Consider the following 17,640-nt stretch of genomic DNA (forward strand, 5'->3'; position numbering starts at 1 on the left):
TGGCAGTGACAGAGAAGGGCGCTGAGTGACCCAGTTTGCAGGCTTTGCTGTTATCTCTATCGGCAATTAGCGGGATAATTCAGTACGTGTGGACGCTCGCCAAATTAGCGGGATACCGATCGCGATCGCTATCCCGCTAATTTGGTACGTGTGGACGCTCGCAAAAAAAAAAAACTCGGGATGTGCATCGCGATCGTCATCCCGCTATTTTGTACGTGTGAACCCGGCTAGTGTTGTGGTTCGCGCGCTGTTGTTTTGGTGCGCGCGCCAAAGAGGTGAAGGACCTCTTCGCAGAGGCCTCGCTGTTGTGATGTGCGCATTGCATGATGGGATATAAAAACTCGCGATTCTAATCCCGACCGTTCACACGTACCAGCGCGGGGCCAATTACTAATACAGTTTGTATCCCGCTAATTGATGAACCAGCGCAAGATTTCTTGGGATTAGCATCGCGACGCTTATCCCGCTAATTTTCGAGTTTTTTCTGTCCACACGTGCAAAAACTCGGGATGACGATCGCGATGCAAATCTCGAGATTTGTATCCCGCTAATTGGTGTACGTGTGAGCCCGGCTCCTGTGTGCATACGCGCTTAGCGCAGAAAGGCGTTTCAGCCGCATTTTTTTTTCCTTCTTTAAAGAGAAGCTCCTTTACAATCCCAAGATTGACCTTCAATGTTAAACTCGCACAGTGCACGATTTGCTTCGGCAAAGACGCCTTGTCATCAGCGTGCATGCTAATATGAATACAGACCATACAGACTCACCACTGGTTATCTTTCTTACTTTTACACCAAGCGGCCTGGAATGCGGTCAAGCACGGTAATGATGCTGGAAAGTTTTTCATTGGCCAGTTTCATTTGGTCAGCGTTATTTTATGCCGATGACAATTAGCCCTTGTTTCAGGCCTCCGCGAGGAGTGTCATGATCGCAATACTGTACTGTACTTTTTAATCACGTTATCGTATTCGCATTATTGTAAATGAGGAAAGATATTATTTTATTCGCTGCCCTCTTGACACCTTGTATACTTATTTTTTTTCCTGCAACTATTGATAAGTTGCCCTTTATCGATGTATCGTGGTAGCCATGCATAATAAAAATCATGGGCATAGGCCTAGATAGGACCTATAAACTATATATACTCGGGTTAGATTTGAACCAACCATCTTCTTGTACGAGATAAGTGAATCCACTCGACGACTGGACTTTCACCACTGAGACAACCAGTGCTGGTTCTGATGCTTTATGCAGCGAGTATACGCCTACTGCGTCTTTATTCAAATGAAAGATATCCCAGCAAACACAAAGCGTATGCAGAACGTTTCCTATGAAACGTTTTTTTTTTTTTTTTTTCTATCTCTCTCTCTCTCTCTCGGGGGGTTCCGTACGTCTTCGTATAAAATGTTTTTAAAACGTACATACAATGTCAAAGTTGGGATTTAGCATTTGCCGCAAAGCACAGGGTTTTTTTTTTTTGGAAAACGTTTTAAAAACGTCAATGCAGGATGAACGTTACAAAACGATTTTATTAGGTTTGCTGCGTCGACTTTGTCTTCAATGAACGTTTAAAAAACGTTTTTATATGGTCCGCTACGTGTTCGTCATTGGTTTCTTTATCATGAATATTCATGCATATTTATGAATATTCAAACAAGAAAATATAAGATTTGAAAGCATAGTGGAAATAGATAAAAGACATTGAAATCTAAAGATTTATGCTGGGTTCAAACTTTCTTTGTTAAGAATAAACTTATCTACGTTATTGTTCAGTTATTCACAATTTTAGATTGTGTTATGAAGAGGTATTTTCAATAGGCCTAATTAAGGTGTGTGTGATTTATATTCTCGTAACCATGTCTTCATGCATAACAACATTTTGCTGGCATATAAAAGAATGTGATACAGATTCATCAATTGGGAATAGGATGTAGTATAGGTATATAGGTGGTAGGACATTAGGAACAGGTTAGGATATGAGTATATAGGATTAGGATTAGGGTACATTAATCCCAGATTTTGCCTGCATAATCTCATAACTATAATTCTTTTTTTTTTGAATACCCAATAAAAAATAAACATTAGACGTTCATAAAATGTTTTCTGGACATTATAGACGGATATGAAAAGTTCTCTAAACGTTGAGATTCTGGAATGGGCTATAAGACTTTTTTAGACTATTTTTTTGAATGTTCTAGACGGTTTTCAAAGGTTTTCTGGACGTCTGCAGAACGTTCACAGAACGTTTTGAATATTCTTAAAAGATTTTACTGACGTCTATAACGTCCCAAAGGTTTTCTGCAGGTCCTTAAAAATTCCGAAAGGTTTTTTATTGGTTTTTTAAACGTTTAAAACACGTTTTTATAACGTCCATTTGAAACGTTTTGAATACGTCGAAAACCTTCCACAAAAAGACGTTCTGAAAACGTTTTGACAATGTCCAAATAACGAACTTGGAAGGTTTCAAGAACGTTCAGAAAATGTCCAAATGTTAGCTGGGATAATAATATTGGCGTATGCGTCGAGTTCAATTTCTTAGGATGGCTACTATTAAAACACAGTAATAGTTCCTTGTTTACGTCGAGGAAGGGCAATTTAAACAAATAAACAAACTAAAACTCTCCGCAGGAATACTAATATTCAATTTGAGTATTTTTTTTTTTTTTTTTTGAGGACGTTCTTATCATTCTGCATGATGTCCGTATAGGCAATGCTGTGTAGGTTTGATATCAGAAAATTAAACTATAATTTTTTAATCAACGATGCCAGGTCATCAAAGCTGTTTTGTGTGTGTGTGTGTGTGTGTGTGTGTGTGTGTTTCTTTTTTTTTTTTGTTGTTGCCTTGCTTTGTTTTCTGTGAGCAAACTTTTAACCAATAAGCAAATTCTAATCAGTTTTATCTTTGTTTTTTTTTTTATTATTCTTCTGAGCTTTAATCAAATTTGAGTGACGAGGTATTGGATGATCATGGACATAGGTGATGATTAATTTTGACTAAGCTCGATAGCAATGTGATCGTCTGCCTGGTGTTCTTCTGATCATTTTCTTCTTTAGATCCCAATAAACTACAATTTCAGCTTGATTCTAAATCGGGCGATCACGCACAAACACAATGAACACGCATTTTGACACTGCATGGCCGAGAGATATTCCCTTGTCATAGAATGCTTCTTATAACAGGCGCGGTGGAGCACCCCAATTTGCATCTCATTATCGCCCTGTTCTATTTGAATTTCCAACGGGCATCCACGGCTGCCCGAAACTGTGTGCATGAAAAAGTCAAATCTTTACCTTCTTCTTGTGCCGCTATGCGTGCCGCTAGTAAACTCAAACTTCCCACACTATCTAAGTTTTTAAAAACCTTCCTTTTGATGAAAAAAATGTGAAATTTGCTGCACTAGAACTTGAGATATTAAAGCGTTTTGAAAATCACCTCTCGCAAAACATGCTCTCTGGTTTTTTTTCCGACTGGACTATGGCCGGGCTCCAATGTGTCCGAAATTGGCAACATAAGTTCACTCAGGCCTCAATCCATATATGGTGAAAGTTTTCGCTTGGTTCCACCTGTACTTTTTGAGAAATCAACTTGTTTCTACAGGGTTTGGAATAGAAAATTATAGTCAGCGAAACAATTGAAAATGACGTCATTTCTTTTCCCGTAATATTGGGCATGCGTGGTACGTGAGATTCAGGATTTCGTGCTCATTGTTGGTTTGCATGTGACGCAGTCAGTTTTGCTGAGTGTCGCACGGCGGTACGGTGACTGCTGAGCTGCTGCCGCGCACGCTGCATGCAGCAATGCGTTGTGTGTGCTGTGGCTGTGACATGCAGCGCTATACAGTGACGCGATTATATATACATGGGACCGACCTGTACGCTTTGCGTTCGTGTCATTTTTTACGTCACCTTCTGTTTTTTTCCGACACAACCATGGCCGGGAATATTACGGTATGAAATTTAAAATGCAAGCAGATAAATAAATTTAGGTGTACTTTGTTCGAATGGCGCTTTGGTTCCGCAATCACACTTCGTGAATGTTAGGATGATTTTCGAGGCATATTTTTGGTGATTTTGCTCGCCAGGTTTTCGCTAAAATTTCACATTTTATCATTGTCAAATCATTTAATATGTTATATGTGCATATTCGGACATGTTTTCAAATTCAAACTAACTCAATTTTAATCCGAAAATAGGTTTCCTTAAATTGTTATTAGCTTGAGAAGTTGTTTACTTTTTCTCAACTACGCGAGTACATGTTGTTTACTTTATGCAAATGAGGCTCGGCTGCCGATGGATTTCTGCGAGATAATTGGGGTGCTCCACCGCGCCTGATAAATCCATGATCTAATGGTGCTCTCTATAGGACTACTATCTACTCTCATAAACTTGGATGTGATGGCTGTTCATTAATGTCAGTCATCATCAAAGTTCGACGAAATCCAGTGTCAATATGCGGGAAAATGATTACTCTGCAATATATGAAGGGTTTGTTTGCAAAAACCGATAAGTCCATTTTTGAAGATTTTGAAGTACGATCTCTGTCATAGAGTACAAAATAATACCTTTTAAATGATATATTGGTCACTACATATAGAGGTATATTTTTGAAGTTATGGTCAAAAGAAGCAAAAAATTTCTTATCATTCTCTTTATTTTTCTTGACCTTTAATCGCAAATATCTCCATTTGGCAAATATGGACTTATCGGTTTTTGCAAACAAACTCTTCATATGCATGCGTGTCACATACGACATAAAAATGCCCGGGTGTCGTTTGACACAATGTTTGAGCCAAATATAATGATTGATCACAGGTGCTGAAGACGATAGGTCCCCAATCATGCCATAATGACGATTAGATTTCCATCAGTGGTTTGTACACAGGATTTAACAAATCGAAATTGCTTTGTCGCTGACAGCTATCTCTGACTATAATTATGGTCTACACAAATCTGAGAGGCATCACCCGTGACAGCGATTTGAGCTCGAACGTTAATGACTACCTTTTCGTGGCAATATCTTATAATAGTCGTCATGGTAACCAGATGGTTGTTGAAAAAAAACAAAAGTTGTGTTGCCACCAACATGACTAATATCACAAAGTAGGCCTAATGGTCCCATGCATCACATCTAATGTATGTTTACATTTTGCCTCCGAGTGCGCAATTGATCAGTTATGCACTTCTCATATTATGATTAACATCAGCTTGTCATCGATGTAGCTCACTATTCGCCCATAATTTATTCTTGCGCGTGATGTTGCTTCAGCATATACAGGCCAAACATTGATGTCCTCAATAATCACGAACCTTGTAGTTTACGTTATAACTTTACAGTGCTCTTGACGGGCGCGTAGCTTGCTCGTCAAACTCGCCCCTTTGTTTTCCTGTCTGCCTTTCTATATTTTTCTCTCTTCCCCCTTTCTCCCCTTTCCACGTCTCCCTCCCCTCCCCTTCTTAGCATGTTTTTCTGTAGTCTAAGAGAGGCATTATGCTGCTGGAATCTTTGGCGTCAAATATTCCGTAACATTTGTCCAGAATTAGAAAGAATGTGTTAGGACAATAATATTCTACACACTGAAAAAGAGAATAGTTCGTTCGACATTATCTGGAGGCAAATCTCGTATTTCTTCATCAGTATTTATCACTGAAAATTAAAAGAGAGGGCATCAGACGTTTTCCAGATCATACACGAACCCATCAGATATGGAAACTTCAAACTGTACAGCGGGTCATTGCTACTTTGCTCCGGATGTGCGACAACTTCCTGAAGTATTACTGGTGTCCACTGTCTACGTCATTTTCTCCATCGTAACCGTCATCGGCAACGCCATCGTGATGATGTCCTACGTGAGGGACGGGGTCGTTCGCAAGCACGCCTCCAACCTCATCATCGTGCATCTCGCCATCACCGACTTCCTTGTCGGAGCCATTAGCCTGCCTGTCAAGTTTGTGATCTATTTGCGGGGCGACTGGGACCAATGGGTATGGGGAAGACTCCCGTGTCAGTGGTACCTGCTCGTGGACTACACCTGCACGGCGCTTTCGGCAGCTTTCGTGGTCTGCGTCAGCCTGGACCGCCTCTGGATCGTCACCAAGGGTGCCCGATACAAGACGTTCCAGACGCGTCGACGGGTGAAGGTCATGATCACCGGTCTCTGGTTGGTCATCGGAGGCTTCTACGCCTTCATGATATTCGCCTGGCAGGCTGTCACAGGAAAAGACATTAACACATTGAACGACGACGAGATCTGCGATATCGACTTCGCATTTACAGATTATGCTTCGGTGCTTTACTTTGTATTTGACGGATGCGTTCCCATCGCGCTTATCGTCACCTTTAACGCTGCCACTTACGTTTGCCTCTGGAACCAATCGAGAAAATTACTGCAAAACGGACCAAGGAGAAAAAATGACCAAGAAAAGAAGACCAAGGGTATTTACACCATATCAAGTTTCCATGGAGTCGATGAGGCGAGAACATCAAGGAGATTGTCCGTCTCTCTGAAGACAATATGGAGAGGAGGGCGCTACCCGAGGAGAGGACAGACGATTCGGCAGGTCAGGCACTTTCGGAAGGTGGGACGTTCTGCCGTTAAGCTGTCGGTAATCGCTGCTTGCTTCGTGTTGTGTTGGCTGCCCTACGAAGTAGCTTTTACAATCGAATCGTTTCACTCTCCCGTCAGTAGCGAGGTTTGGCACGCTTGTACCCTACTGCAATGGGCCAATTCTGGACTCAATCCAATACTTTATGCCGTTACAAATGTGCGGTACAGGCGTCATTTTAAACGCTTTCTATTTTGCAAGTTTACGTAGACAACACAGAGAAAAAAAAGGTAATTGACAGATAAATACATATTTTATTATGTTTGAATAAAAAATAAGAAAGGAGAGTATAACACTGCATATTTAGTTTTAAGGCACGAGGAAAAGGGGCCGTCCCACGAGACCTTTACCCACAAGTCATATAGCCCATACAGTTCGACATTAAAAAAAAAAGTCCATGAGTCATACAGCCCACGAGTCATGCAAAAATGAGTTCGACACTAGGTAGAAGCAGCCCACGAGTTCGACATGATAACATGGGGCTTTATATGTGTCGATCTCGTGGGCCTTGTTTGCTAATTGTCGAACTCATGGGCTGTCTGTATAGATGACTCGTGGGCTGTATAACTCGTAAGCTGTACGACTCGTGCGCAGTAGACTCGTGGGTGTCAGTCTCCTATCGTGCACCCATGGAGAACGCCTATTGAAGTTATAAGACATAAAATGACTACTGCTGTAGACAACGAGAATATATGAAATGCACGCATGCGAATCAATAGAGAAAATTGTGTCTTCATCTCACAGGTAAATCAAAATAAGATGTCTCCTTGCCTTCTCAAATTCTCGTCCAATGTGCCTAAACATACATACACGGTATACCAGCTAGGAGACTATAAATTCCTTTCTTCGCAATCATCACAATCCTATGTCCTCGATTTATTCACTGCTTAAGCTCTGATTGTGCTTGCTTGCATTACAAACAACAACAACAACAACAACAACAACAACAACAACACATGATAAGTTATTCCTACGACAATCTTTAAATTACTAAAAATCATCAGTTCTGTTGATGCAAATACCTTTCGTTTTATTTTATTATGCACATTTTACATAACACTGTATTGTTTTGATTACATCTGTTTACATTTTGCTGTACGCTGTTAATGAGGGGAAAAAAGTCATCTCAAAACCTTCTATATGCTTCTTTACATTTCATTTTTCTTGTATGACTCATATCTTCTTTTTGCTGTTTATTTGCAGTGATGCATTTTATGTCATTCCCTTTTATGCACGTGCATCATTGAATTATTCTTGCCCCACACACTAATTATATAACCGACTTCGAAAAGCAATTTATGTGTCTATACAATGTAATATTAGAGTGACTTTAGAGATTACTTCCGAACTGACCATGGAATTGACAGGCTCAAGACAAATAAGTGAATTATACAGAATATATTACAACAAAATACAAGAATAAAGAGGGCTTCACTGAAGACGTACATAACTATTGACGTTTTCAGTGTTCATAGTAAGTTGGAGGTATTTGATTCTAAATACTTAATGAACCTCTTGGTTATGATGTTTTACTCAATAGTTTTGAAATTCAGCTGCCATGCACTGCATAAGTAACACTGACTACCTTGTTGTTTGTGATGAATAGTCTTAGAGAAGATCAAAAGAACTCTCTACAATAGACTCATCTTGCTGGTTTCTTCAAAAAATAAATGACTTGCTAGGAAAGTAATTATTAGATCCCCTATGCGGTGAAATGAACCTGTCTGTTATCGTGATGAAATACAATGAGAAATAATATACCCTGCAGTAAACGTCACATACGGATTGTTTTTTTTTCTACAAAATAAAAGGGATTTTTTTTTTGCTTTGTTCCCTTTTGTTTTTCAATACCGCTCGTGCGGTGTAATCGACCAATACTCTTACCGCTCACTGACATGCCGTGACAAGAGGACGCAATTTAACGGCACTGTCCTATCACCGGGACAATAGCTCGACCTCTTCCATCTTTCACGCATGATGTCACGTTTTGTCTCTTCTCTCGCTATCGCTTCGAGAAATATAAACACGGTGACACGCAATATATTAGCTCGAACGGTTTGGGAAATGGAAACCAAAAACAGTTACAACGTCAATGGCAAATGGCTTAACCCTCACACTCTCGTGGCGGTAGCGTTCAGTACTTTGATGAACAGGGAAAATTAGTTTGTATAGGGCTGGTCATCCTTATAGGACCTGTTGTCGATTAGTCGCAGACTATGATGTCAGTATTTTCATAGACGTGTTTGAATAACAAAAAGTCTATCGGTGTCAAAACCCACATTGTTGGTGACTATTTCGTCCATAGAGGTGGATTATTGCTATTGGTCATTCTATACAAGTGTATGCATATGTTATAATATTCAGTACAAAACACAGACATGTAGCTATCATATTTGTGTGTTGTTGCTGTTATCTTATGTCATTTTGTATTTCCTTTTTGGCACACACATTGATGTATATAAGAACATGACTGTACCAAAGGTAAATTTATGTGGAAAACTCCACGATGTAGTGAGTCGACTTTGCACTGTTACGACTATAGGGGAGGGTGTATCTAATTGCCTGCCACCTTGTCTGGGCAGACACAGAAATTAATGCATTTATCACAACACGAAAATAGTCTAATTCCACTAGCGGCCCCTATTTTCATGATTTTTCTTTCTCAGATACTCGATCCGTCGATGCCTCTCCCCATTTCCCTCTCTCTCTGCATTTGTTGAGGTATAATATTGTCTGTATGCATGTATTTATAGGAGTTGAATAATAATTATATACATTTTTTCTTTCAATTTCACTCATGACTGATTGATAAGGCTTAGGCTGCTTTGTAAATAATTTTATTCCGTTTATTGCGTAAAGGCAATAAGATATACACACGGATATTTTGGATACACAAGTTCATCTCTATGCTAGAAAATTTGTTTTTAAAGTGCACTTTACGTATTAATGAGCGCCTTCAAAGGAAACAAAGGATATTACGGTACATGTATTCTGACATCGACTGCAAATAAAAAAAAATACAAGAAGAGCTAACTGATGTCATGATATAGCATGTGAGGGGTTCTCCTTTTGCGATCTTACGAAATGTGTGAAGATCTTGATGCGAAAGTGTACGTTAATGGCTATACAATGCATAGTGTAAAGTTCCTTCAGCTTTCAACAGGACAAGATGAATGATAATCAAGGTCTATTAATAAATTCTTGGGACATCGAGCTTCAAAGACACAGCATAAGGATCTGCATTTTTTTACGGCTGAAGTTGAAAAACTTGCACCTTGATCTCTTTATTGTTTAAATGTACATTGTGGAGATATCGTATGTCATATCATGAATATCTTTGAATGGATTCAATAAAAGCAATATCTAAAGTGAAAACTGAAATACAAACATCTTTAATCCTCTGGCGTACCACAGTAATTACCTGTCCATAAATTTGTGTGTGAGATTTGTACCGTTGATCGAGCAGTGTTATCGTTTGACAGCTGTTGGAAGTGGGATAAAAGCATCGCAGAGTCCCCGTTTTCTCTCCCCCCCCCCCTTTTTTTTCCTCCCTACAGTAAGTTAATACTTGAGTAACAGCGTTCATGTTAAACGATACAAACATGTGCTTTATGAATGTATTTCATGACGTCATTCTGCTGCAGTGACCAGTGGTGTGTCTTGCGAATCTAAAAGACTTGAACTCGCATTGATATTCTTGCCCATGAACGAATGAAATTAGTAAATATAAAGTTCTTAAATGCAACCATTGAAACAGTAAATACACAGAACCAGAAACAGGCAAAAACAAAAACAAAACACTAGTACACTTTATACATAAACACATTATATGGAATATCCCTAAAAAACTATCGAACAAAAACAGCAAATTTTCCGAAGGTCTATCTACTGTCACTGTTGGGCAAGGCCGGAAACTGAAGTCGTCAAGCAGTCGACGCAGTCCATGGTGGTTTGATATTCGATAATTTTCTCTCCCGATGTCCCATGAATCTCTTAACGTTCGGCTGGTTTCGTTGCGGATTCTGGTCGTCGACGGATGACGTCGATTCCATGGGCTGGTTCGACATCGCCGGACAGCGGAGAATGTTCCTGAATGCCACCTTGAAATCTGGATGCCGCGTTCCGTAGATGAAAGGATTGACGCACGAATTGAAAAGAAATATCATGGCCAGGGCGGGTACTAGTCTCTCCCCTCCGGGTATAACGAGGAGGATGGTATAAGGAGAGGTCAGGAGAAGGAACACGATGATGATGAGGAACAGGTTTTTCGTGACGGACATCTGGCGCGCGCTGAAGACGTTCCGCGGTCTGGGCGCGCCGCCGATGCTTGCCGACACGGAGACGATCTGCGCAGTGACGCGCGCCATGCGTCTCGAATGGACGCGGACATGCCGCCAAATCCGGATGTAGCTCGCAAAGATGATGATGAGAGGAATCGGATAGAGGGAGGTAGCGATGACGAGGTTATATGTTGGCGAAAAAGGATGTGTAGTGTTCCAGATGCACATGCTGTATCGGGGATTGAATCCAAAGAAATTGTAAGATACAGCAAATGGGGTGGCCGCCACCGCGACGGGAATCATCCAAAACGCGGCGACGAGAACCGTCAGTGTCTTAGTTGTGAGCATCTCGTGAAAGCGGTGGGTTGGAAGGGTAATTAGGCAGGCGCGACTCAGGGCAATACCCCCGAGGGTGTAGAGACTGCACCCCGTACTCACCATGAGGCACATTCCTTCCCACATGCAAATCCAGGATGGGAGAGGCCAATGGTCGACGCAGAGTATGGCGAGCGCCATCCAGGGCAGATTCATGCAGCTGACCAGATCAGCCACGGCGAGGTTGACGACAAACGTATTCGTCTTGTTTCGCAATTTCTTGCTGATGAAGACGGCCAGAATGACGAGCGTGTTCCCGAAAGACCCAGTGATACAGATAAAACTCGTGATAGCGACATAAACTATTCGTTCATTATAGCTGGCGTAGACAATCGGTTCAGAAAATATGTCCTCGGTACAGTTTTCGAGATCGCACATTATCATATGATATCTGTTTAATGCGAATTAAGAGAAACCGGCAAAGGTGAAATAAAATGTTCGGCCGTAAATAGCTTTCATCCCAGTGTTGTCATAATGAAGTGAAAAAAAAAAAAATAATGCGAGTGTAATTGTAAGATTACCATTTGTGAGGATCCACTTACGGCAACGTACGGAGAAATATATTGACATCACATTAGCATCATTGTTTGAAGTGATGTCGAATCGTCCTTATTCCTCCACGAGATGATTATCGTGTCGAGTACAGACCACAAAAATGATGGTAACACGTTTTATCGCGATTTCAAAAACCTGGAATTTATTTCAAAAGGTCAAGTCGAAAATGAAGAATTCAGATGTGTCCATCACCATGAGGAAAACGGCACGTCTATTACACTGTAAATGCTAAGGTTAGTACGCGAGAACACCAAAAGCAACTCCGGACGAACTTTCAATGATGACACCAGGCAACACTGTATACATAGGGAACGCGAGATGCGAGATGCCAATATTTCCAGCCTTACAAACACGTGCGTGTACTTATCTGGTGACTATTACTAATTTCCTAGTCTGAACGATGACGGTTATAGGATGATGCATCGCTGGACGCGGTCACGGCAAGAGAAGATAATTATGACATTGGCAAAAGTTCCTATTGGCTGGTGGGCTGTGGCGATGGCAAGGATACCATCGTATCATCGTTGCTTTTTCTTGACGTGTAAGGGACCTTGGAACCCTTCTCAGAAAGGGTCTTGCACTTCCACGCGATGTTACGGCTGGTTGACGAATCTGAAAGGAGAGATATAATACGTAAAATAATATAAGATGTTCTTTGTTGGGACATTACACCTTTTGTTCGTCGCGAGTTTTGTCATTCTATATTGCAACTTTGTTTCCAGCACCTCACGCCAATACTGACAATACTTCTGATTGATAATATCAAGGCTATATCGCATGTGACAGATTCAAGGGAGTTTTAATGACAACGTCACGCGATAAAGCATCTAATAAAAAATACGTCATCACCTAAAGGGTGTATCTCAGCACCACCATTTTATTATTTCTAATCAACGGATTGTATTTATCTTTTTTTTTTTTTTTACTTTGCATAACATTATTATCTCTACTGTCTATTTAATTTTTCGAAGCAGCGTGTGTTGTAAGTCTGCCTTCGACCTACTTCTATCAAAGCCAATAGGATTTGCTGAACAATGCCACTTTAGTATATACGTTAAACTAGCCAAATTTTGGATCTTGATATTTTTCCTTAGACTGTTGACTAAATTTTATGGACTCTACTTAAGAACAATAATATCAAATCAATAATTTCCCAATAATTATAAACATGAGCCGACATGAAATATTTCGCTCGTTATTCTGTACATAAATAACACTAATAACAACTATTGTTCCACTTCAGCAAAAAAAAAACATGATTTAATGATGAAATTGGCGACTGAGAGGTGGCTCAGTCGGTATCGTATAGATGTGCCTATTTGTAATCAATGACTATATAGAGGGTTCGAAGCCCATTGAGTCTCCCTCTGCCATCAACCGCTGATAGGACATGAAATATACTATGTAGGCCTATCGTTTGTGAGTCAGTCACAATCCACGGGCGTAAAAGAGCCCTCTTCATTCATTGCATCGTAAAGAGTAGGGTACATAGGCCTATTGATAACCCTGTTAGAAAGTGATCACCCATATAGGACCCACTCACAATACGGGAGACCAGCGACACTTGATAGTGCAGCTGAATGTGGGTTATCCAGCCATCATACCTTGATTTGTTTTGCCAAAAAAAAAAAAAAAAATCAATCAGACTTCCAGAATTCAAATTTAGTGAAGGCATTAAACATTGACATTAAAACTCTTAAGTAATATGCGCCATGATAAGAGATAAAGATTCTATCTGATCCGTGATTGATGATGCGTAATGGCAGTCAAGTAATATTTTAGCATTATGTTGGGATACATAATTCAGGCTGTACTGTGACTATCTCTGCTACATATACAGCGGTATATGATACGTCCATGTTTTTAACGTTGTATCACAGATCAAAGCAAGTTTGCAATAATATCATATCTACCTGACTAGGAAATTCCAAATTCCAGACTTCGTAATCAGTCTGTTGACGAGAATTCTGAATTACACGTCTTCTCCTTGTGTTCGCGCTGCCGGTTTTTGATGAATTTCAGCATGCGCCAAGAACGACATTATTGTGGTACATAACAGTCATAACAAACGTTACTGCCCTTTGCGCTCCATATAGCTATAGTGCAAAAACAGAGTTGTCGATATGCATCTTCACACACGCACAAACACACACACACATATTAGACTTGGGAAAAAAACCTGCTGTCATCCACGAAACTCATTTCATTCAATAACGGTGTTATCAAAACACCAATATGATATGTAAGCGTTAAGTGTTCCTGTCTGTACCGAGCATTTCAAGGTCAGCCTCGTAACAATATCGGCATTTTTTATTTCATTTTTTTTTTTGTGCCTGATATCAGCCCCCAAACAAGCACTTAAACTGAGTCTCGATAAGGTTATAAGGAAAAGCAAAACAACAAATAAGAATAATCACAAGAAAACCTTTCATTTTGCAAGGGTTCCACCCCGAGGCTCGAAGGCAGGGAGCTTGGTATTGACTGCATGATTCAGCCACGCGAGTGCTGACCTTCATCCTCTGGTCGGAGCCCTCCCCCCCCCCCCCCCCACACACACACACACTCAAGTTCTGTGGCTCCCTTGACACACGCGTTTCCAAGTGGTTAGAAAGATCTAACATAAGCAACATTCAAATCTTTATATCAAACTGCTCTGTTGTAACACACAGCTGCCGAGAGCTATAGTTTGATGAGGTGGAATGATTTTCATAATCTTATATTTCTTATCATCCATATTACTTACTTACAATGGCATAGACGTTCTTTTAAAACTTTATTCGCTTCTGTATGCAGACGATACGCTGATACTAGCAACAAGCGAAAACGAATTACAGTTGGCTTTAAATGCTCTCAGTGAATACTGTAAGTCATGGTCTCTCCAAGTCAATATCAGTAAAACGAAAGTGGTTATTTTCTCGAGAGGAAAGATCAGGAGATTTAAACCATTTATGTTTAACACAGAAATATTAGAAGTTGTTGATGAGTATACATATTTGGGAGTGGTGTTCAGCTACAGAAATAATTTCAAAAATGCCCAAGATAAACAAATCAGTCAAGCAAAGAGAGCCATGTATAACTTGTTGATAAAATCTAGAAAATTAAGGCTGCCTTTAGATATTCAATTAGACCTTTTTGATAAACTTGTTTTGCCAATTCTCATCTACGGAAGCGATGTATGGGGTTACGAAAATCTAAAGGAAATTGAAGCCTTCCATACAAATTATTGTAAACAGGTGTTAAGATTAAGAAAAACTACAATGAACTGCATGGCCCTTGGTGAGCTTGGGAGATTTGAAATGTCGCGAACAATAAAGGAAAGAATGGTTAATTTTTGGTTCCGAACTATAAATGGTAAAGAAGTTAAAATATCTACGATTATGTGCAATATCCTAAAGCTTTTACACCAACATGACGTTTATTCCTCTCCATGGTTACTACACATCCAGAAAATATTAAACGACTTAGGACTGTCGAATGTGTGGCAAGACTATGGACACTTGTCTATTAAGTGGCTGAGGCCAGCAATTAAACTCAGGCTTTGTGATTTGTATACTCAAAACTGGATGAATAAAGTTAACACTAGCACGCAGTGCATCAACTATAGGATTTTTAAGAGCTCCTTATCATTGGATTCTTATTTAACTAAATTGCCATGTTTTTATAGAACTTCACTTGCAAAATTTAGGTGTCTTAACCACCGTTTACCTGTAGTTTCTGGAAGATATAACGGAATTGAAAGACAAAACAGACTGTGTAGCTTTTGTAACCTGGGTCGGATAGGGGATGAATTTCATTATTTATTTGAATGCCCAAAGATGGAGTCATGCAGAAAAAAGTTTGTCAAACCGTATTATAGGATCCGCCCAAATACATTGAAGATTAATCAGTTATTCAATACAGAATGTGATAAGGAACTGCTAAATCTAGCTAAATTTTCGATAGAGATAATGAAGATCCATTTAACATAAAACTTTAGTATTGTTCCCTTTTAGATATCTTAATTCTGTTATTTCATTATTATGTATATATACTGTACAGTTGTGTTTCGTCGGGTTTTTTTTTTTCCTTGTCTGTATATTATATTTAATTATTTGGATTGTTTTGTTTCGTTTTTCACTCTTTTTAAATTCAATCTCATATTGTAACAGTGTCTTGAATTCGATCCAGATAGCAATTATAAATGATAATGCTAATACCCGGTGTTGCCTAGCAGAAATTTTAATCAATATAATCTAAGATATTTTTTTTTTAAACCCATCTGCATACTTTGATATATCAATTAACCACATACATACTCAGTCAAGATTTTCATTCATGCATACATGCATCTATTCTATTGTTGTTTTTACTGCTGATTGTAAATAATGTAAATAGTTTATCAAACGCATTTCGTTCAAGATTTTCGCCAATATATCAAATGTATATTATCTACTGAGCTTTGCTGTTGATTTGTAAATAATGTAAATAGTACACAGTAGTTATAAATTGTATTTTTCTTCGTTTTCGTGTTATTACTCTGTGCTATGATTTGATTTTCCCAAATACTCTTTATTTGAGTGACATGGGAAAATAAAAAAAAAAACATTGTCTTTGTCATTGTCATTGTCATCCCTTTCCCTCTTCAATCCATCTCTTTTCATTTATCGTTTAACCTAATAGTATAGGCTTACCATCCCTTACACACAAGGCCCCGTTACATTCAAACTTCACCGCTCACGATGGTGGTCTCCTGCATTCATAACTATTTCTCATATACTCGAAAATACTTACAGTGTATCTTATATGCGTGTTTTGTATATGTTTACTGCAGAATACTATTGCTTATGCTTATCTATTTGTGTAATATTATGTTATCATTTTAAATCACCGCACTTGTTATTCTTTGTCTTTGTGTCTTTGAAATTTGTACTGAATTTGTATTTGATTGAACGCGGAAATAAAAACAAATCAAACCAAACATGAATACAAGTACGTGTACAACCTGTATTCAAAATTAAAGACCGAATATTTGTCCTTTTTTTTGTAATTTTGTTGTACTTCGATCATAATCTACAGTTGTGATCAGCAGTAACACCACCATCACCACAACTATCATCTCCATTATCACCATCACCATCATCACCATCATCATCATCATCATCACCATCAAAATCATCGTGCATCAACCCATCATCCCTCTTATTTCTCCTTTTTTTTTTCGTTTGGCATAGACTATAACAGGTAATATACAGTAATTTAGAGGTAGGTCCTAGAGCAACCTGACCAAGTACAGTAATCTGCATGGACATCTTTACGGGTACTACAGTATTTATGTCCCGCATGTGAGGATGCAGCATATTATAAGCTCAGTCATTAAGTGAGAATAATATAAATGTAGAGATATGGATTATTTCAGTATGTACATGAAAAAGCAAATATCCTATTACATGTACATCAAACGTACCTAGTTACAACACACACACACACACATTGCATATTACATGTATTATGTTATATCTACACTGTATATCTATCTTCCAGTGTGTGTGTGTGTGTGGATATATATACACACACAACACAATTTTTGTGTGTACTGTACATGCATTACATCATATTATGGTCAATATGTTTAGCAAGCTCCGAGGGTTCCTCATAATAAGTGACTGCTTACTGCATACAAGATCAATTCCATGGTATACATGAAGAATGTATTGTGGCTTGTGTGTAACTGTTTTTACAAATCTGTCTTTAAAGGCTGAATTTGGAGAACACTCTTAAATACTACAACAAACATTTCCAATTAGAGAACGTAATGCACATCCAGTAATCAGTAAGCTCAGTCACACAATG

The 17,640-nt window shown here is 39.1% G+C and overlaps 2 protein-coding genes across 2 annotated transcripts; one reads left to right on the forward strand and one right to left on the reverse strand.

Annotated features, from left to right (window-relative positions):
* The first annotated feature begins 5,701 nt into the window (after positions 1 to 5,701).
* Positions 5,702 to 7,248, forward strand: LOC140243567 (probable muscarinic acetylcholine receptor gar-1). Its single transcript, XM_072323236.1, has 2 exons — positions 5,702 to 6,601; positions 7,177 to 7,248. Exons 1-2 carry the CDS (start codon positions 5,702 to 5,704, stop codon positions 7,246 to 7,248), a joined length of 972 nt encoding a protein of 323 aa, XP_072179337.1.
* Positions 7,249 to 10,524: 3,276 nt separating this feature from the next.
* Positions 10,525 to 11,634, reverse strand: LOC140243568 (melatonin receptor type 1B-B-like). The gene has a single exon (XM_072323237.1). It carries the CDS (start codon positions 11,632 to 11,634, stop codon positions 10,525 to 10,527), a length of 1,110 nt encoding a protein of 369 aa, XP_072179338.1.
* Between the last annotated feature and the right edge of the window lie 6,006 nt (positions 11,635 to 17,640).

The sequence above is a fragment of the Diadema setosum genome, chromosome 20, assembly GCF_964275005.1.
Source record: "Diadema setosum chromosome 20, eeDiaSeto1, whole genome shotgun sequence".
Classification (NCBI taxonomy): domain Eukaryota; kingdom Metazoa; phylum Echinodermata; class Echinoidea; order Diadematoida; family Diadematidae; genus Diadema; species Diadema setosum.